Genomic DNA, 22,873 nt, shown 5'->3' with positions numbered 1-22,873 from the left:
CCCTGCTCTAGCAGATCCTCAAAACGCTGGAGGTTTTTGAAGCAGATATCAGAGCGATTCTAGGTATGTATAGAGAGGTTTTCTAAGCATACCTAGCGGGTTTTGGAGTGTTTTTGTGAAGCAGATTACACATATTGTTACAGTAAAAGCTGTTACTGAACAGCTACTGTAACAAAAATGCCTGGAAAACCGCTCTGATCTGGCGTTTTCCGGAGCGGTTTTCCACTTTCCTACACTTTAACATTGAGGCAGAAACGCCTCAGAAATCTAAAAAATGCTGCAGCCCCCGAGTTAGCGTTTGGAGGAAAAACAAGCCGCTCTGGTGTGCACCAGCCCATTCACTTTCATTAGCCAAGCGGTTTTCTCCCGGCACGCGTTTTAAAAAACGCTGCAGAACCGCTCTGGTGTGCACCAGCCCTCACACAGTTCCTGCAATTTGGCCCAACTCCTGGCTGCATGCAATTTGCATGAAATCTGCATGTAAGCCAAAATTACCCAGACCCACCTCCTTGACCATCTCTTTAGCCATGTATAGGTATGTATAGGCTCTTTAAAACCTCAGCAGATGCTATTTTTTGTGTCCACTGTATAAAGATGTAGTCAATGCTCAGAAAGGTCATAAGACCACCAGGATAAGGAACAGCCTTGCTTATGGAATGGTTGGATACAGAGCACCATAAGTTTTAAAACTTATTCTTAAAGGACAACCGAGGTGACATGATGAGTTAGACATGTGTATGTACAGTGCCTAACACTCAAATAACTATGCTGTGTTCCTTTTTTTCTTTCTTTACCTGAAAGAGTTAAATATCAGGTATGTAAGTGACAGTCACTGATGAGTAAATACAGCCATAAAACCCTTTCCTGTCAGTAAATGGCTTCTGAGAGCAGGAAAGAGATAAAAAGGTTCAATAATCCATAAATTTGAGCTCTGGCACACTTCAATGAAGGAGTCATAGAGCAAAGACAATGAAACAGCAAAAACTTAAAAACTAGATTCAAATATAAAATAAAACTAACTGTGGGATATTTTTTCGAAAAAGTAATTTATTTTTGGGCTAAGGAGGATAGATACAATTGTTTTTCTCATGAGTTTATTTTCACTTCGGATGTCCTTTAAAATGTACCGTATATCATTTAAAAAATGGTATTAATCAAATGTGTCCCCTCTGAGGTCAGCAGAACCATAATTATGTTGCTTTTCAAAAACGCACATTGCTGAATGCAAACATATGCGCTTTTTCATGCAGCCCATTGACTTGCATTATGTGCGTTTTCTGCTGCGATTTCCACAACGCTGGCGTTTCTGCCTTGTGTGTTCCCAGCCTAAAAGAAGTCTTACAACAACAAAAAAACCCAGAGAATCCCCATGAGGACATGGACTAGTGCAAAAACTGTCAGTCTTGTCAGATTTTAACTGCTTACTTATTTCGCTGGAGTGCTCCTTTAAGTAGCGTTGTGCTACAAATTTCATATCTCTATTATTTTATTTTTATAGTTTTTGAGTTAAGTTTTTATAAAGGTCAAGGCAGGGCCGGGCCAAGGCAGAGGTGAGAGAGGCTCCAACCTCAGGGCGCAGTGTAGGAGGGGCACACACAGGGTCAGGCAGAGGCGAGAGGGGCTCCAGCCTCAGGGCGCAGTGTAGGAGGGGGTGCAGGGCGGGGCCAAGGCAGAGGCGAGAGAGGCTCCAGCCTCAGGGCACAGTGTAGGAGGGGGCGCAGGGCAGGGCCAAGGCAGAGGTGAGAGAGGCTCCAGCTGCAGGGCACAGTGTAGGAGGGGGCACACAACTCACTCAGCTGTCATTCCTAATTGTGTTTGAAGCAGAGAGAAATAAGAAAAGGGGATACATGGCAGTGACTGCAAGCCAGATAACTAGAGATCAAGGTGTTGGGGGCCCTGGGGCGCCTCAGTCTAATTTCAATCAGTGTGTGATGGCTGGGGTGGAAGGGATGGAGGGGGCACTTTGGTGTCTCAACCTTGGGTGCCAGAGGACCTTGTCTCTGGGTCAAGGTATCACTCATTGAACTGTGAACTTTTACCCTTTATAAAAAAAAAAAAAATTACTATATAAAACCTAAAAAATATAGAACAATGATTTTAGCAGCACAAACACAACACTGCCCTACCATACCCGGGGGTGACTGTGCTCAGCACTAGGCAGCACAAGATTGTAGTACAGACCTGAGAGTGACTCACAATGACTAATTAATAAAGTTCACAAGTGTGAGCAGTTTCATGTACTTACATCCCTGTATGACTAAAGACTGGTACACACCTTCAAATTTGATTGGCCAATCACTGACCAATTTTACCAACTCCATGTAGTACCAGGGCCAACAGATATTACTATGAGCAGATTGTGAAGGTAACCCTCATGCTACATGCAGGTGGTACAATTAATCAGTGATTGGCCAATTATAAATGAAAGAGTGTACCAGGTTTACAGTTGTCCCTTTTACTAAAAAACAGAGTAGGCCACATCCTTACCTGCCGGATACCTTTATGCTTCAGCTCCAGAACATGCAGCGTATAGTTTGTCCGTCGGCCCTTCTCATTGAACTGCACATTGCCAGACAAACCCTCCAGCCGAACCTTTATGAAAGACAAAAAGGCAAAAAGTTACCGCCTGTGGGAATCAGGTGGGTGATTGGCCAGATTAAGCAACCCAAACAGCAATGTTATACAAAGTCCAGCTCTCCATGTGAAGGCACTGATGCCATTTAATCCCTGACACTTTTATAAGCCAGTGTTTCAGAGCCACAAGGACCTTTTCAGTCCTATCACAGCCTTGATGAAGGGGTCCTGTGGCCCCAAAACATGGGCTTCCTGCAATAACTGTGGATTAGGGACACTCATTTGAATTTCATGGAATTGAAATTCTTGCATTTCGGATCGGAACTCGGAAATCAGATTTCTGCGGAAATACTGCATTACCAGAACTCCGAAATTTGAGCCCAATCACAGAACTCGAAAGCTTTGGACCAATTAGAGAATGGAGAGTCAACTCGGAAGTATTTGGCCAATCAGAGAATGCAAAAAATGATCCAAAAAACACTACTCGGAAATCAAAACTTGGAAATCAGCATTTCCGACCATGATTTAAGTGGAACTATGCTCCCAAAACTGAAATTTTAGTAAATATTCTTTTTGTTTCATAAAAAAAATTTGAAAGCATTCCCAAGCATTCCCTGTGTTAAAAAAAACGTGTTTTCTCTGCAGAGAGCAGTAGAAGCTTGCTTATCTCTGGTCATCAGCAAAGGCAAGAATCTCCCTGTACCTGTGTCTTCACTCTGCTACCTTCCTCTGCTGAATAATCATATCACCCTGGCAACAGCAGAGGGAGGAGAGAAGCAGAGTGAATACACAGGAGCAGGGAGATTCTTGCCTTTGCCAATAACCAGAGATAAGCAAGCCTGTACTGCTCTATGCAGAGAAAATAAACAACTTTACACACAAGGAATGATTTTAAATGTTCTTTTATATACACAAGAATAAGTAGTTAGTAGTTACCAAAATGTTAGATTTAATTAAGAGTATAATACCATTTTATCCACTTAAGACACCTCCATTGAGGGGTTGCACTAATTAGTGCACAAATAGGACATTTATAAATGTACATTTTGCCTTAAAGGGAACCTAAAGTGAGAGGGATATAGAGGCTGCCATATTTATTTCCTTAGTGCATATTACTTGGCTCTTTTGCTAAACCTCTGCCTTTAATATTTTAGCCACAGCCCCTGAACAAGCATGCAGCAGATCAGGAGCTCTGACTAAAGTCAGACTGGATTAGCTGCATGCTGGTTTCAGATTTGATTCAGACACTACTGTTGGCAAAGAGATCAGCAGGACAGCCAGGCACAGGCAACTGGAATTGTTTAACAGGAAATACTGGTAATATGACAGCCTTGCTTTAGGTTACCTTGACAAGATGGTCGGGGGGGGGGGGGGGGGGGGGTACATGCTGCTAAACCTATATCAGTGATATCTTTACGCATTTCTGTTATTACCTGTAAATGTTTTCAGCATTTCCCAAGAAAAAAAAAAAGAAAAAATACTAATAAAAAATTGTTTCTGATCACTGTAATTCAACTTTGATATTTTTCTCAGCTTATTTTTAGTACCGTATCACTTGTTAGATGTTTACATTTTTTTTTTTTTTTGTAGGAAGAAAGATAAGGCAAAAAAAAAAAAAATTAGGAACGTTTCATAAAATAACCTTATGGTTACCGTACTTATCACTGATGCTAAAATAAAATTCACTGGGTTTTCTAGGATAACAGCAGAGGTGTAACTATTGGGATGGGGAACAGCTCCTGCGATTGCAAAGGGGCCCAGAGCTGTGGGCCCCCAACTACTAACTTTCCCTCCATCCCATTGTGGACTTTTTGGGTGGGGGAATCATGATGACCACACTTGTTTAATGCAGGGCTGATGGTGCCATTGAGGCAAGGGGTAAATTACCTCTAGGCCCCTGACTGCTGAACCCCCCCCCCCCCATGCCTCCGGACCCCACCGGTGGTCTCCCCCAACTGCTCCTAGGGCCCCTGTGTCTTTGTTGTAACTCACCTGTCCCAGTCTCCCAATACCTTATACTCAATATTCAAGATGTGTTGCTCATAGTCTGAACACAGCCCCCCTTTTCCCTTGTCACTTAAAAAGGACACAAACACTGGACTTTCTTAGTCTTTCTTCCCCTATACCTGGCAATAGTATGCCCAAACACCCGGCTATCCCATAACCTATAATTCACTATTATTCCTATATATATATAATGTGCACAATATGCTAGCTGGCCAAAGCCATATCACAGCGCTAAACACCACAGTATTACCACTATATATCACATGAATATTATTGAAATCGGTTAAGTTATAATCATGCAATAGGTGAACAAAATCTGAAATGTGAACATTGACTGTGTATGGATCTGATGTACCCACTTTCTGTCTCTGGTTTTCAGTGCTCCCCCTTTTTTTATTGCCTGAAGAAGCAGGACTACACCTGTGAAACCCGTTGCAACATTTTGTGGAGTATACCAATAAAATTCATGTGTTGAAATTGACAGTTTTTGTGTTTGCTTATAGAAGGTAAGTCCACCATTGCCTTCCAAGCAATTTTAACTATTTTAGCCGATTTTATACTTTTGGCGCCTTTGTATACAACGCTGAATGCCCCAGTACACTGCTCGGTTCATGCTCTGTCTTTATCTCCACTGCCTGCTTCTTCTCCATGAATATTTACACATAACATGCTTCAGGTCACGGGGAAGAGGCAGACAGCGAGGACGAAGATGAAGCAAGGTGCTCCGGGACAGGTGAGTGACAAAGCCATAAATCGTGCAGGGGCCCTGGGGAGCAGTTGGGGGAGACCTCCTGGGAGGGGTGTGGTTACTTGACCGGGGGCCCTTGGCACTGACTTTGCTGGGGTGGGGGCAGGTTGCCTTTGCCCTGGGGTCTTAGTCCTGCTTATGCCGTCCCTGGTTTTATTACGCTTGCAAGATGAGCCGCCAGCATCCATCTGAAAATGGCGCCTGCGAATAATGGCGCACGGTGTTGCCGCTAATGCGTTTGCCGCTTATCGCTATTTAACGTTAAAGCCTTATTGTTATTTAACGTTAAAGCCTTATTGTTGTTTACCGTTAACATACAGAACCCTCTCTGTACCTATCCCTAACCCCTAAACCCCCCCTGGTGGTGCCTAACCCTAAGACCCCCCTGGTGGTGCCTAACCCTAAGACCCCCCTGGTGGTGCCTAACCCTAAGACCCCCCTGGTGGTGCCTAACCCTAAGACCCCCCCTGGTGGTGCCTAACCCTAAGACCCCCCTGGTGGTGCCTAACCCTAAGACCCCCCTGGTGGTGCCTAACCCTAAGACCCCCCCTGGTGGTGCCTAACCCTAAGACCCCCCTGGTGGTGCCTAACCCTAAGACCCCCCTGGTGGTGCCTAACCCTAAGACCCCCCTGGTGGTGCCTAACCCTAAGACCCCCCTGGTGGTGCCTAACCCTAAGACCCCCCTGGTGGTGCCTAACCCTAAGACCCCCCTGGTGGTGCCTAACCCTAAGACCCCCCTGGTGGTGCCTAACCCTAAGACCCAAACCCAGTGGTACATTAAATCCATTCCCCGTTTTGCAGTTAAATAACGTCTGCAGTTTGGCTTATGTAGGGCGCTATTGATAAATAACGTTAGTGTGTGCCACTATTGATAAATAACGTTAGTGTGTGCCACTATTGATAAATAACGTTAGTGTGTGCCGTTTTTCTTCTTTTTTCCCTGTGCGCCATTATTATGCAGTACTAACGATAAATAGCGATAAGCGTATCTTTTTAATGCGGCGCCATTTTTATGCATAGGCGCTGTGCGCAATTATTCACTGATCCCGAGCCGCCAGGCTGTGTGGGGCCACCATGGCGGAGGATGTCAACAATGTGTAGACCCATTAGAGATGGGCTGGGGGGGGCACCATTTGTAGTCCCTGGATTACAGAATGGTGGCATGTAATAACATCCAGGATCTCTAGTCTCATGCTTTTATGAATTGCTTACGTACCTGTTGTAGCGCCCTCTGGATGTCTATCCCTTGTCCCCAAGGAACAGCAGGATTGGCCAAGCAGTCTCCGGCATTGCCGCGGCGAGATATGTCTATCCTTTGTTTTCTTAGATTCTGGAAGGCTTCGTACATTACGCGAACACCATCGTATGTCAGGGCAGAGGTATACTGGGGATTAAAAAAAGAGATAAAACTTAGGCCTTACTCAGTAAGCTTTTTCAAATACACTAAATATAACCCAACTAGACTACTATCTTATCAACACACTGACTAGTAAAACCGATGAACCTGCTGTTTTCCTCACCTGGTTGCCTATTACATGCAGGACACAAGTCAAGTCCCTTCCTGTTCCCTACACAAGTCTCCGTACTGTGATAAATTCAGGTTGAATGGTGACTGCTATTAGTGTTGGGCGAACATCTAGATGTTCGGGTTCGGGCCGAACAGGCCGAACATGGCCGCGATGTTCGGGTGTTCGACCCGAACTCCGAACATAATGGAAGTCAATGGGGACCCGAACTTTTGTGGTTTGTAAAGCCTCCTTACATGCTACATACCCCAAATTTACAGGGTATGTGCACCTTGGGAGTGGGTACAAGAGGAAAAAAAAATTAGCAAAAAGAGCTTATAGTTTTTGAGAAAATCGATTTTAAAGTTTCAAAGGGAAAACTGTCTTTTAAATGCGGGAAATGTCTGTTTTCTTTGCACAGGTAACATGTTTTTTGTCGGCATGCAGTCATAAATGTAATACATATAAGAGGTTCCAGGAAAAGGGACCGGTAACGCTAACCCAGCAGCAGCACACGTGATGGAACAGGAGGAGGGTGGCGCAGGAGGAGAAGAAGGCCACGCTTTGTGAGACACAACAACCCCGGCCTTGCATGAGGGCAAGAAGCGTGTGGATAGCATGCTTTGTACCGCCATGCAGTCATAAATGTAATAAAGATAAGTGGTTCAATAAACAGGGACCACGCGGCAACGCTAACCCAGCAGCAGCAGACGTGATGGAACAGGAGCAGGCGCAGGAGGAGAAGGCCACGCTTTGTGAGACACAACAACCCAGGCCTTGCATGAGGGCAAGAAGCGTGCGGATAGCATGCTTTGTACCGCCATGCAGTCATAAATGTAATAAAGATAAGTGGTTCAATAAACAGGGACCACGCGGCAACGCTAACCCAGCAGCAGCAGACGTGATGGAACAGGAGCAGGCGCAGGAGGAGAAGGCCACGCTTTGTGAGACACAACAACCCAGGCCTTGCATGTGGACAGAAAGCGTGCGGATATAGCAGCAATGCTTTTTGCCGCCATGCAGTCATAAATGTAATACAGATGAGAGGTTCAATAAACAGGGCCCGGAAACGCAACACCATCCCAGATGTTCATTGGTCATGTTACTTGGTTGGGGTCCTGGAGTGTTGCGTAGTCATTTCCAATCCAGGATTGATTCATTTTAATTTGAGTCAGACGGTCTGCATTTTCTGTAGAGAGGCGGATACGCCGATCTGTGACGATGCCTCCGGCAGCACTGAAACAGCGTTCCGACATAACGCTGGCTGCCGGGCAAGCCAGCACCTCTATTGCGTACATTGCCAGTTCGTGCCAGGTGTCTAGCTTCGATACCCAATAGTTGAAGGGTGCAGATGGATGGTTCGACACAGCTACGCCATCTGACATGTAGTCCTTGACCATCTTCTCCAGGCGATCGGTGTTGGAGGTGGATCTGCACGCTTGCTGTTCAGTGGGCTGCGGCTGCATGGGTGTCAGAAAATTTTCCCACTCCAAGGACACTGCCGATACCATTCCCTTTTGGGTACTAGCTGCGGCTTGCGTTGTTTGCTGCCCTCCTGGTCGTCCTGGGTTTGCGGAAGTCAGTCTGTCTGCGTACAACTGGCTAGAGGAGGGGGAGGATGTCAATCTCCTCTCTAAAGTCTCCACAAGGGCCTGCTGGTATTCTTCCATTTTGACCTGTCTGACTCTTTCTTCAAGCAGTTTTGGAACATTGTGTTTGTACCGTGGATCCAGAAGGGTATAAACCCAGTAATTGGTGTTGTCCAGAATGCGCACAATGCGTGGGTCACGTTCAATGCAGTCTAGCATGAATTGAGCCATGTGTGCCAGAGTCCTACCAGAATCCTCATCATCCTCTTGTGAGCGTTGTGATAGTTGTTGTGATGCATCATAGTCGTCACCTTCCTCCTGGTCTGCTTCTGCTGACCATTCGCGTTGAATTGTGGAAGTCCAACGTGCACCGCTCTGGCCCTCGTCAGTGGTGGCATGAAATTCCTGCTCCAACTCCAGCTGTTCCTCCTCCTCTTCTTCGTCATAGCTGCTGGGGCCAGCGTTCCCTGAGGCGGATGGCCTGATGTTGGTACCATCACGCTGATCGTTTTCTCCTTCAGATTCCCCCAGTTGCATCATGACAGCTGTTTCCTTGATTTTTAACATCGACCTCTTCAGTAAACACAGCAGTGGTATGGTAATGCTGACTGAAGAGTTGTCACTGCTCACAAGCAACGTGGATTGCTCAAAATTTTGGAGGACTTGGCAGAGGTCCAACATGTTGGCCCAATCGGATCCACAGAAGCTTGGCAGCTGGCCGGATGCGCCTCGGTACTGCGCCGTCATGTACTGGACCACTGCACTCTTCTGCTCACAAAAGCGGGCTAGCATGTGCAGCGTAGAATTCCAGCGCGTAGGGACATCACACAGCAAGCGATGGTGGGGGAGATTGAAGCGCTCCTGCATCTTGGCGAGTGCCCCCGAAGCAGTACTGGAATTTCTACAATGTTTGGACACTCGACGCACCTTCAACAGCAGATCGGGCACGCCTGGGTATGTCCTCAGGAACCGCTGAACTACTAGGTTCATCACGTGCGCCAGGCAAGGGATGTGTGTCAGCTTAGCCAACCTTAAAGCGCGAATGAGATTACTCCCATTATCACACACAACCATGCCCGGTTTCAGGTCCAGCGGTGCCAGCCACAAATCCGTCTGTTCCTTTATTCCCCTCCAAATTTCCTCCCCTGTGTGCTGCTTATCCCCAAGGCAGATTAGCTTCAGCAACGCTTGCTGACGCATGCCAACAGCTGTGCTGCACTGCTTCCACGATCCTACTGCTGCTGGGTTAGCGTTTCCGGATGAGGTACAGCTTTGAGATGCGTTGGAGGAGAAGGAGTCAGAGAGGTAGGTGCTGCTGTTATCCAGTGGGAGGGACGGCGGTGCAGCTGTTTGTGGCGTGGGCAACACCCGTGCCGTAGCAGGTGAGGAATCGCTGCCAGGCTCCACAAGGTTCACCCAGTGCGCGGTAAGGGAGATGTATCGACCCTGGCCGAACGCACTCGTCCAGGTGTCAGTGGTGAGGTGAACCTTGCAGGCAACGGCATTCTTCAAGCTTCGGGTTATTTTGCTGACCACGTGCTCATGCAACTCAGGCACTGCAGAGCGTGCAAAGTGGTAGCGGCTGGGAACCACGTAACGTGGGATGGCCACTGACATCATGCCCTTGAAGCTGTTTGTCTCCACCAATCGATATGGCAGCATTTCGCAGGCCAGAAGCTTGGCTATGCTGGCTGTTACTGCCATGGCCCGGGGGTCATTTGCTGGCAATTTCCTCTTGCGCTCAAACATCTCCGACACAGACAACTGAACCGTAGCGCTGCACACGGAAGGGCTGTTGGTTGTTGTGTTTGATGAACACTGGGAGACCTCAAGAGCACTACTCCGGAAAGTGACAGTGTCAGCGTCGTCTGATGTTTGTGAATGTTGTGAACCACGCAATGGCTGGGCTACTGCTGCTGCTGAGGCGGGTCTGGTGAACCCAAGGGAGGCAGTGTTGTTTCTGGTACCCTGTCCTGACGCGTTTGCCCAAAGAGTGGGATGTTTGGATAGCATGTGACGGCTCATGCTGGTGGTGGAGAGGTTGTTAATATTTTTCCCCCTGCTCAGGCGGGTCTTGCACACCTTGCAAATCGCCATGGTAACATCCTCAGTGCAGTCTTCAAAGAAAGCCCAGACTTTGGAGCACCTGCCTCCTTGCTGGCGATTTCTGTTTGCTCCTCTTTTGCCTCTCACTTGAACTTCCACGCTTGTGGTGCCTGAAATTGCGCGCCGCCTACCTTGTGGCACAAGGCGAACTCGTGCAGCAGTGTGTTCTTCAACAGACTCATCTGTGCTGCTGCTACGACGGCGATGTTCTCGTTCACAAACAAAATCTGGGTCTCTGTCCACATTGTCCATACCCTCCTCTTCCATTTCCTCAAACTCGTCATATGTCATTGTGGGCCACCGCCGTGGAGTAGAGCTCCCCACAACAACCTCTGCGCAGCACACTCCAACGTCGTCTTCCAGATCTTGTCGGCCGACCTCCTGCAATTGCAACCCCTCCTGCCCAAATTGCTCTGGGATTTGGGTTTCCGAGTCCTCTTCGGACTCGCCTTGTATTTCAGTGCGCGGTGCATTTCCCACAGTTAACGGTTGTGAATCCAGGCACAACATTTCTGGCTGTTCCTCCATTGACCTTTGAAAGGTGGAAGTTTGTTGGGCTGGGAATAGCTCCTGCGAATACCCCATTGTGTCCTGAGGTAATTCATCGGACTGGTTATCTGGCAGTTGTGTGCGTGGTGTCGCTGCCGGTTGTGTCAGCTTTGTGCCCACTGGCTCCTTGTAACTGGCTGAGGACTCGGACCTCGTGCGTGATGTGCTGGTGCTGCTTAACCCACTGCTGGACGCTTGAGAGGTCATCCAAGTAATTATCTGGTCCTGTTCTTTTGGATTTGTGAGGGTTGTTGTCCTGGACAACATGGGCGGTATTGAGTGGGTTTTCTTGGGTGCTCCCCTGTGGCCTGTACGTGAACCGTCAGGGGAAACACCTCTTCCCTTGCCCCTCCCTCTTTCACCGGATTTCTTCCTCATTTCACTTATCCTTACAGTACACGCTGACTGGCAGCAGTACAGTGGCAGTACAGAAATGCTATACAGTACCACTATTCCCAGCAGCGACACAGAGCACAATGCTATACAGTGACGGGTGAGCGGTGTACCACTATTCCCAGCAGCGACACAGAGCACAATGCTATACAGTGACGGGTGAGCGGTGTACCACTATTCCCAGCAGTGACACAGAGCACAATGCTATACAGTGACGGGTGAGCGGTGTACCACTATTCCCAGCAGCGACACAGAGCACAATGCTATACAGTGGCGAACGAGCGGTGTACCACTATTCCCAGCAGACACAGAACAGTACACAGAATGCTATATAGTGTGGCTGAACGAGCGGTGTACCACTATTCCCAGCAGACACAGAACAGTACACAGAATGCTATATAGTGTGGCTGAACGAGCGGTGTACTACTGTTCCCAGCAGACACAGAACAGTACACAGAATGCTATATAGTGTGGCTGAACGAGCGGTGTACTACTGTTCCCAGCAGACACAGAACAGTACACAGAATGCTATATAGTGTGGCTGAACGAGCGGTGTACCACTGTTCCCAGCAGACACAGAACAGTACACAGAATGCTATATAGTGTGGCTGAACGAGCGGTGTACCACTATTCCCAGCAGACACAGAACAGTACACAGAATGCTATATAGTGTGGCTGAACGAGCGGTGTACTACTGTTCCCAGCAGACACAGAACAGTACACAGAATGCTATATAGTGTGGCTGAACGAGCGGTGTACCACTGTTCCCAGCAGACACAGAACAGTACACAGAATGCTATATAGTGTGGCTGAACGAGCGGTGTACCACTATTCCCAGCAGACACAGAACAGTACACAGAATGCTATATAGTGTGGCTGAACGAGCGGTGTACCACTATTCCCAGCAGACACAGAACAGTACACAGAATGCTATATAGTGTGGCTGAACGAGCGGTGTACTACTGTTCCCAGCAGACACAGAACAGTACACAGAATGCTATATAGTGTGGCTGAACGAGCGGTGTACTACTGTTCCCAGCAGACACAGAACAGTACACAGAATGCTATATAGTGTGGCTGAACGAGCGGTGTACCACTATTCCCAGCAGACACAGAACAGTACACAGAATGCTATATAGTGTGGCTGAACGAGCGGTGTACCACTATTCCCAGCAGACACAGAACAGTACACAGAATGCTATATAGTGTGGCTGAACGAGCGGTGTACTACTGTTCCCAGCAGACACAGAACAGTACACAGAATGCTATATAGTGTGGCTGAACGAGCGGTGTACTACTGTTCCCAGCAGACACAGAACAGTACACAGAATGCTATATAGTGTGGCTGAACGAGCGGTGTACTACTGTTCCCAGCAGACACAGAACAGTACACAGAATGCTATATAGTGTGGCTGAACGAGCGGTGTACTACTGTTCCCAGCAGACACAGAACAGTACACAGAATGCTATATAGTGTGGCTGAACGAGCGGTGTACTACTGTTCCCAGCAGACACAGAACAGTACACAGAATGCTATATAGTGTGGCTGAACGAGCGGTGTACTACTGTTCCCAGCAGACACAGAACAGTACACAGAATGCTATATAGTGTGGCTGAACGAGCGGTGTACTACTGTTCCCAGCAGTGACACACAATGACTGGGGGGGACCCTGGCTAGCGTGGCTGGAGCGCGAACTACCCTGCCTGCCTACCCAAAGCTAAACCCACAGACAAATGGCGGAGATATGACGTGGTTCGGGTATTTATTTACCCGAACCACGTGACAGTTCGGCCAATCAGAGCGCGTTCGGGTCCGAACCACGTGACCCGTTCGGCCAATCACAGCGCTAGCCGAACGTTCGGGGAACGTTCGGCCATGCGCTCTTAGTTCGGCCATATGGCCGAACGGTTTGGCCGAGCACCGTCAGGTGTTCGGCCGAACTCGAACATCACCCGAACAGGGTGATGTTCTGCAGAACCCGAACAGTGGCGAACACTGTTCGCCCAACACTAACTGCTATGCTGGAGTTGACCAGTAGGCGCTGCTGTTGAATTTCATGCAATGACTCTGTTAGAAATAGACTTTCTTTACACTTTTCCACTTGCCATGAGCATATGGAGTGGTTTGTCCTTCATTCCTTGTCATCATGAACTAGCAGTAACGTGCGGATGTAATAAAGGGGCGTCTAGAAATGTTGGCGGCCAGAAAGCCGATGGTAGAATATTGGTAAATTTATTGGTATTCTACTACTAAAGTGTAAAGAAGGATTGTAAAATTTTGGTATTAAATACCATCCACTATCGATAAAGGGTGATAGCTGAATATTGGTAAAATTACAGATAGGCTACTATCGTCAATATCTTGTGCCTATTTTACCTTGCGGCGCTTTTAAATGTATATATCCAAACCCTTGACAGCAGCCATTCTAATGAGATGTTATTCACTTCACTGCTCCTCCATTGTTGTCTGGTACGCAGGCGCTTCCGCAAGTGACCGGTTGAAACTTCAAAGAGTCATCAGCACTGCGGAGAGGATCATTGGGTCACTTCTGCTACCCCTGGACCTTCTACACACCAACCGTTCGCGGTGTAGGGGGTATAGGATACTGAATGACCCCTCACACCCCGGCTGGCGCTACTTCAACCGCCTCCCCCCTGGCGGACCATTTCCACCAGAACCACCAGCAGGGGAGGACTGGCCAGGGGGGAAGGGGGGAGATTTCCCCCCAGGCTGCCTCTCATTTAATGATTTAGGGCTGGTGCATGGCCTGTTGCATTCAGGTTATTGTATAAGGCAATATGAACCACTAGGTTGGCTGAGGGAAGTAAAAGCCCAATTAGCAATTAGAGGGCGGGAAAGTAAATATACACAGCATGATGCAGAGCAGAGGCTTGCCTGGAGGGTCTGTGGGGATAAAAACTGTCTGCTCTCTTACCATCATAGCTCCCAACTTTCCCTCTTTTGAAGGGACAGTCCCTCTTTGGATATACAGTAAGTGTGTGTGGGGGGACCATTTGGGCTGAGGCTGCCATGAACATGGGCCTCTAGTTTGTTTTCCCCCCCAGGCCAAAAGGTCCCAGTCCTCCCCTGACCACCAGGCACAGGAACTCTTTCTTCCCCCAGGCGGTCCTTCTCCTGAACTCACTCAATCTCTCATATGTAAGCCCCTAGGGTCACGGGCCAGCCTCTGTGTCCCATTTGTGCAATGTTATCACCACTATGTTTATGATTATGGAAGCAAGTTGGTGGAGGCACCCTTAAAACTTATCTATATGCCAATATTGGAGTAATAAATTAAAAGAGGTATCTTACCTCATTAGAAGACTCGCATAGGTGGAAAAAGGAGTCTCTATTAATTAAAAGATTAAATAGACTCTGAAGCACGTCTAAATTCTCTTTAACTTGTATTCCTACCAAGGACCATAATCACTGCTAAACCGCCGCTATCCCGCGGCAAAACGAGGGGTTTATACCCACCAAATCCCCTCTGCAAAATCCATGACATTCTTGGTCGTGGATTTTTCTGCTCATGGAGGCAGAGCTATGAGCCCCATCCCCGCCTCCATTCGCGCCAATCTGTTCTCCGCCTCTCCCCGCCCCTCTCAGTAAAGGCAGATTGAGAGGGGCGGGGAGAGGCGGCGATCAGCGGGGATTGACACGCTGAGAGGCAGAGCTACAGCCATAAGCTCTGCCTCATCAGGAAGCGCCCCCCGGAGGTAGGAGAGGGAATTTGGGGGGGGGGGGGGTATAAAACCCTCGTTTTGCCGCAGGATAGAGGCGGTATAGCAGGGGTTATGGTCCTTGACAGGAATACAAGTTAAAAAAGAGAATTTATACTTGCTTCACTCTCTCTTTAACCCATTCAGGTTCCGTCGTTTTCACGTGAGAAATGTTCACCTCCCATTCATTAGCCTATAACTTTATCACTACTTATCACAATGCACTGGTCTATATCTTGTTTTTTCCGCCACCAATTAGGCTTTCTTTGGGGGGTACATTTTGCTAAGAGCCACTTTACTGTAAATGCATTTTAACAGGAATAATAAGAAAAAATGGAAAAAAATCATTATTTCTCAGTTTTCAGCCATTATAGTTTTAAAATAATACATGCCTCCATAATTAAAACTCATGTATTGTATTTGCCGATATGTCCCGGTTATAACACTGTTAAAATTATGTCCCTATCACAATGTATGGCGACAATATTTTATTTGGAAATAAAGGTGCATTTTTTCCGTTTTGCATCTATCACTATTTACAAGTTTAAAATAAAAAAAATATAGAAATATTTCATCTTTACATTGATATTTAAAAAGTTTAGACCCTTAGGTAAATATTTACATGTTTTTTTTTTTTATTGTAATGTTTTTTTTTTTTTATTGTAAACATTTTATTTGGGTAGTTTTGGGAGGGTGGGAGGTAAACAATAGATTTATAATGTAAATGTGTGTTAATTTTAAATTATTATTTTTTACAGGTGTAGTATTACTTTTTGGCCACAAGATGGCGGCCATGACTTTGTTTACATGACGTCACTCTAAGCGTAACATACGCTTACAGTGACGCATCGGGAAGGGAACGGCCAGAAAAGGCGCAGCTTCTGAGAGAAGCTGTCGCTTTTTCAGTGGGGGAGAGGAATCATTGTTCGGGCTCCATACCCCGATACATTGATTCCCTGGCTACCGAATCCGCGGCCGGGAGTGCGCGTGCACACGCGCGATCGGGCGCGGTAGCGCGCATGGTTCCTGGACGTAGAAACTACGTCCAGGAACCAAAATAGGTTAAGCTGTAGACTAGTCTACAGCTTAACCTTTTATTTTTAATAAAGACTCCTTTTTCCACCTATGCAAGTCTTCCAATGAGGTAAGATACCTCTTTTTATTGATCACTCCAATATTGACATACTGATAAGTTTTAAGGGCGCCTCCACCAACTTGCTTCTGTATCTTTCACCTCTCTGAGGTGCCGCTATGCTACTGGTGAGAATATCCACCAGTGTATAAGACCACAGGAGGAGAGCGACCTCCCGGTTCCAGCGGCTTCCAGGATTCCGAGCGGAAACGGTTTTTTTCCCACATGCATTTGCCATTGGTTGCATAAGTGCAACCCACCTTTGTGAGTATTTATTACCCTTTATTGCACTTGTCCTAGCGATACTACGACATAAGGGCTCCTGGTCTCATCCTTTCCCTAGGCCAAAGACGATCCCCTCCATAGTGTGGTGATCACCAAGGACTTGCACAGAAACTCACTGTTTAGGATTACGCTCATCTGTAATGCATTGATGCTTGCTTGAATGTCTGTTTACTGCTCTTTTGTCTTATGCCATGTAACCACGTGCAATTCCAGGTGTGACATGGTCAAAGGTGGCGAATAAAGTTTTTCTGATTCTGAGTCACACCTGTCAGTGGTTTATTGTCATGGCTGATCCTGTAGATAGGTGTACATACCCATTAGTGGGGTAACTACAGATAATCTGGCCCCCCATGAAACCTTTGATGGGTACACCCAATAGTCACACCTCTTCCCTTGCCTCCCCCTGGTGACCCTCACAGCCTTGGGGCCCATCTCACAAGGGCCATAAAACAAGTGTGGTCTTCATGGTCTTCACCCCCATAACAAGTGTAGCCCCAAAACACCTGATCTGCAGTATAGTCCCCTGTATCGGGGGAAGGAAAGGTTAGTAGCTGGCCCTCCCCCCCCCCCCCCATAGTTCTGGGATCCCCTGCGATCACAGGGGCTGCTCCCTTCTAGTTACACCCCTGATACCTATGCCATACCTCCCAACTTTTCGAGATGAGAAAGAGGGACAGTTCCGCTACATTCCTGATCACACCCCGCCACACCCCTAGTCACGCATACCATAAAGATTTCATAAGAAAAATGTTGTTTTATAACTCAAACCACATTGGTGCTTTCTATCCAGGTTCATTTTCCTTTATAGTAACATTTTAAAATGAGTAATATATCAATTTAAAGGATGGGAACACAGTTTAAAGTCAAACATTTTTTAAGTAGAGAAATATATATATTTACATAGAAAGAGGGACAAAGTTCTGAAAGAGGGACAAATGAGGAGGAAAGAGGGACAGAGGGACAGAGGGACAGGGCTCCCAAAGAGGGACAAATGAGGGGGAAAGAGGGACAGTTAGGAGCTATGCCATGCATGTTCAGTAATTACAATTCCGGGAGTCTGCATAATGCTGTTTCATTGAAAAGTTGAGCATTCTGCGCACACAGGATAAAGTTGCTCTCCAACTTCCTCCCTTTGATATTGAAATCAGTCTGGGAATATAAGCCATTAACCTCTATGCTTTAAAGAACAATGTCAGAGTAGTCAGGTCCGACGTGAAAGTATTGCTAAGCAAGCAGCATCTCCTCAAATGACGCCGCCTGACACATCACAAGGGGTTATGGACAAGCTGGGGAGATGCAATATGATTAGAAAGATATCACTAAACAGGATTTCACTTTTTTTTTATTTTTAGGATGTTCAACAAGTGTATAAAATGTATGAAAATGTAATTTTGTGTGTGTGTCTGTGTGTAATAAAAGGTTGTCCTACAATATTGGATTCTGTAGAAAGATTTGTGTACATTTAAAGTGTACACCATAGTGCTGGGTTCCCGGTTCATATCCCAGCCTGGGCACTATCTTCACAGAGCTCGTGTGTTCTAGCCGTGTCTTTGTGGGTTTCCTCTGTGCACTCTGGTTTCCTCCCACATCCCAAAAATATACAGATAAGTTAATTGGCTTCCCCTAAATTGGCCCTAGACTACGATATATACACTACACGATACATACATAGACATAGGACTATGGTAGGGACTAGATTGTGAGCCCCTCTGAGGGACAGTCAGTGACAAGACAATATACTCTGTACAGCGCTGCGGAAGATGTCAGCGCTATATAAATACTAAATAATAATACTTACCTCTTTGTAAATAAGTATAAATAATAATATTATATACTTACTTCAGTTGTAGGAACCCTAGAGGATTCCTGGATCCTTTCACTGCCCACTGTTCCAGCTCTGAGTCCCTCTAAATCCACTCAACAAAAGCTCGTCAAGTAGGTCTATTGTACCCCCCTCCCTTGTGTACATGCACATCTGGTTTCGGCATACAAAGCCCTTGTGTGTGGAGGGAAAAAGCAGTGCACGAGCGGTTTCGTCCTACTGAGTATGTGCAGACTTTATTCGCACATACCCAGTCCAGATGAATTCATACAAGGCCAGGGGTGTGGCCACTAGCCACAGAAACAGTAAAGGGCTGGTTCACACAGCACACGCTTTTCTAAGCACATGGGTGTGACCACACATGCGCAGTGGAGTGCGACTGAGCGCAACTAGGGAATTCCCCGGAGCTGACTGCGGGACAACATAGTGGCCTGTGAGGACGATGAAGGAGTCCACAGCCAACAAGGGGCTGGAGAAAGCCCCAGTTAACTAAAAAATGCTGGTCTTTAATTTATCTCAGTTTTCCTTCATTTAAAGTGAACCTCCAGACTAAAAATCTACTCAGCAGCAGCACTGAAAAGGCTTGGTGTTTCTTTAACAGTTTCACAGCATCAGAACTTTGTTTTTCTTACCCAAGCTTAATTTTTAGCTGCACAGAAGAAATCTGCCCGGGCATTTTTCCCCTGATGCTGTGCAAAGCATGATGGGATTTCTGATGGTCTCGTTGCCTAGCGTGCACAGCTGGGAGGGGTGATCAGGACACAGGACTGTTGGAACTGTGTCTCGTGCTCCCTGTCACCTCCTTTCAACCAAAAAGATGGCTGCCCCCATGGAAAAGATGGCTGCCCCCATGAAATCACAAACATTTGCCTGTTTTTTTTAAAACAGGGTGGGTAAGAGATTATATTACCTATCTATTTTAATTAACATAACTAATGCAACTTAATGACAGTATGTTTGTTTAGGCTGAAGTTCCCCTTTAATGTAGCTAACCAGGAGGGCTTCCTTTCAAGCAAGTATTCTTTTCAAGAAAGTGCTCAGAAGAAGCTGCAGAACGGAAGTAATTAAATACCGGCGCGATGTCTCTTGGTTTCCTAAGACTCCAGGATATACTTACTTAGGCGTTAAATATTATGACAGATATGCGCGGTGAGTCATGCGACCCCGCTTGTGGCGGAGGGGGGGGGGGAGGGAGAGAGTGAACAGGTACCATTACTAAGAGCAGTCTGTGGGGAGAAGCTTGGCTCTTCCCACATGTTGTCAATGATGATAATAATCGCTCAACCTATCTGTCGTCATGAGCCTGTCAACAGAGGACAACCGGCTCTGGCGCGGTGTATATTAGTGCGCTTACATGTCACCGCGCTTCTCACCACCGGATCGCGGGTTTTGAATCGTGAACTGGGGCGGTGAAAATATAATTTTTAGATTTGGTTTAATGGCTGGAGAAGCTGCCAGGCGAGTCAGATCCGTGCCTCGTTCAGATGACTAAAACCACAGAATACGTCACGCCGGCTTCTGCAGGCAGCTGCTTGCATGTCACTCTCTATGCAAATGTGCGCGGCTTAAGTGGGTATAAATATATTACACTATTATTAGTGTGACGCTGGAAATCTGAGCGCTGACAGCTTCTGCTAAACTGTCCAGAGAGACGTTCTAAAAAACATCTTCAATAAAGGCCAATTACCCAGGGGTCCTGATTTTATTGAAGTAAACTTGAGATGGAGGAAAAAGTTGAGTGTTACTTACTTGGGGGTTCTTCCAACCCTCTCTCCCCCCCAAGTTGTCACTTGGTCTCCTCCCAGATGCCTCTGTTCAGCTGTCACACACGCTAAAGTTGTGGACTACTGCTTATGCGTGATCCAAGTTTCACACCTCCTTGGTTGCGCTCCGTTGGCCAGGAGCATTCTGCACCTGCACAGTTAGTTAAGGCATGTGCAGAACGATTCCAGTCACAGGTGCACGATTGAGGAGGGGCGTGGCAAGGACAGTGCATGCCCAAAAAGCTTCCAGCCACAGGTGCTCAATTGAGGAGGGGAGTGGCAAGGACAGCGCATGTGCAGAATGCTTCCAGTCACAGGTGCACAATTGAGGGGCGTGGCAAGGACAGCACATGTGCAGAATGTTTCCAGTCACAAGTGCACGATTGAGGAGGGGCGCGGCAAGGACAGCACATGCGCAGAAGGCTTCCAGTCACAGTTGCACGATTGAGGAGGGGCGTGGCAAGGACAGCGCATGTGCAGAAGGCTTCCAGTCACAGGTGCACGATTGAGGAGGGGCGTGGCAAGGACTGCGCATGTGCAGAAGGTTTCCAGTCACAGGTGCACGATTGAGGAGGGGCGTGGCAAGGACAGCGCATGCCCAAAAAGCTTCCAGCCACAGGTGCTCAATTGAGGAGGGGAGTGGCAAGGACAGCGCATGTGCAGAATGCTTCCAGTCACAGGTGCACAATTGAGGGGCGTGGCAAGGACAGCACATGTGCAGAATGTTTCCAGTCACAAGTGCACGATTGAGGAGGGGCGCGGCAAGGACAGCACATGCGCAGAAGGCTTCCAGTCACAGTTGCACGATTGAGGAGGGGCGTGGCAAGGACAGCGCATGTGCAGAAGGCTTCCAGTCACAGGTGCACGATTGAGGAGGGGCGTGGCAAGGACTGCGCATGTGCAGAAGGTTTCCAGTCACAGGTGCACGATTGAGGAGGGGCGTGGCAAGGACTGCACATGTGCAGAAGGTTTCCAGTCACAGGTGCACGATTGAGGAGGGGCGGGGCAAGGACTGCGCATGTGCAGAAGGTTTCCAGTCACAGGTGCACGATTGAAGAGGGGCGTGGCAAGGACTGTGCATGTGCAGAAGGCTTCCAGTCACAGGTGCACGATTGAGGAGGGGCGTGGCAAGGACAGCACATGCGCAGAAGGCTTCCAGTCACAGGTGCAGGATTGAGGAGGGGCGTGGCAAGGACTGCGCATGTGCAGTAGTCCGGAACCCAGCTGGGTCACGTAATTTACATCGGAACAGCAATGGGGACCGAAGGACACTAAGGGACCTAAGAGACTATAAAGGGCTGGAAGAAGTTCCAGGTAAGTAAAGCTCAATGTTCTCCTTTATCTGAAGTTTACTTTAAAGGACCCCAAGAAAGACACTTGTTCTAAGGTAGACAAATAAATATTACAGAGACTAATACTTTGTGGCTAACAAAATCTGCAGCAAACAACAAGAAACAAAAGGGGGAGAGAGAACCCCAGGTCAGGCTTATCCACAAGACAACCTGGGCAGGTGCCTGACGCCTAGTGGTTGTTAGGGGGCCCAACTGCTATTTTCTCTCACCCCTCTCAGGTTACCAAAAGGGGGGAGGGAGAGCAAACACTACTACCTTGCCTATGGCCTTATTTCCTTTAAATACATCTCTGGAGATCCATTACAAGAGTACAACCTAAAGGATCAGGGGGAAAACAAGAAGTTGGTAATATATGGGGTGTGTAGCAAGGATTTCGTAAATCATGTTCTACAAGAAGGAGAGCTTGGGGAATGTTATGGGTTAGATTGTATGCATTTATGTAAGTTAGGAGACCATATCCTCAGTGGTGTGCCACTACACCAATTATTCACGAGTATAAATACAAGGATAGATACAGGAAAAATCATTGGAAGAGACCCAACTTTTTTTTTTAAAGATGAACCTAAATATTTAATATATCAAACAGGCATAACTATCACTGGGCCCCCCTGCAAAACTTTGGATGCTCCCCCCCACCTCCCTTGCACTAGAGGCTCCCCAAGCTAAACTTATCACTTAGTTTGGCACTGCTATTGGCCTGAGGAAGCGGGCTCAGACTCGCGAAACGTGTTGCATGTGCTTTCACTAAATAAAATCTTTTGTTGTTACAAAGATTTTGTCATCATTGAGGTAAGCTACCTCATTACCTTTTAAACTGTTTTTAAACGTTTTTATCACACACCAGGGCGCCTCTTTTACCAAAATAGTGCATCCATTACCCCCCCGGTCACCCGTCTGAGGGGCGGAGACAGAGCGTCCGTGGTTCTACCACGGTAGAGATCTGTCTCCTTTCTTTTTTTCAAAGGAGTGCCACCACATCCAGGTCCTCGGTGACCTCCCCCCCGAGTGGAGTCGGGTTTATTGTCTCCACCTGCTTCCTGCGGTCAGTTGCCCCTCTGCAACCCACCTTTGTGAGTAGTTCTTTTTTTTTTTCCATGATTATCATATGTCTTTACATACCACACCATTGGGCTCCCTTCTTTTTTGTCTCCTGTGTATTTTTCCAGAGGGTGTTTCAACACCCAAACCAAACCACTTCTGCACAGGAAAACTGAGGAACAATGTGTTTTCCCCGTGCAGATAAAAACACTTAGACTTAAAGGAAATGCCAGGCAATCTATGCTACCCCCAGATCTACTTACCCGGGGCTTCCTCCAGCCCCTTGCAG

At 47.3% G+C, this 22,873-nt stretch overlaps 1 protein-coding gene across 4 annotated transcripts in view; it reads right to left on the bottom strand.

Moving 5' to 3' along the window:
• GRIA1 (glutamate ionotropic receptor AMPA type subunit 1) overlaps positions 1-22,873 on the bottom strand; it is a 468,260-nt gene that overhangs the window by 100,099 nt on the left and 345,288 nt on the right. For all 4 annotated transcript variants that reach the window (XM_068278380.1, XM_068278381.1, XM_068278382.1 and 1 more), the window contains exons 7-8: positions 6,547-6,714; positions 2,488-2,592 (exon numbers count right to left, since the gene is read on the bottom strand). In XM_068278380.1, coding sequence (XP_068134481.1) covers positions 2,488-2,592; positions 6,547-6,714 — 273 coding nt within the window. The remainder of the gene's footprint in view (positions 1-2,487; positions 2,593-6,546; positions 6,715-22,873) is intronic.

This window comes from Hyperolius riggenbachi, chromosome 3 (assembly GCF_040937935.1).
Source record: "Hyperolius riggenbachi isolate aHypRig1 chromosome 3, aHypRig1.pri, whole genome shotgun sequence".
NCBI lineage: Eukaryota > Metazoa > Chordata > Amphibia > Anura > Hyperoliidae > Hyperolius > Hyperolius riggenbachi.
Note: the sequence above shows the minus strand (reverse complement) of the source record. Positions and strands in the feature narration are given on the sequence as shown.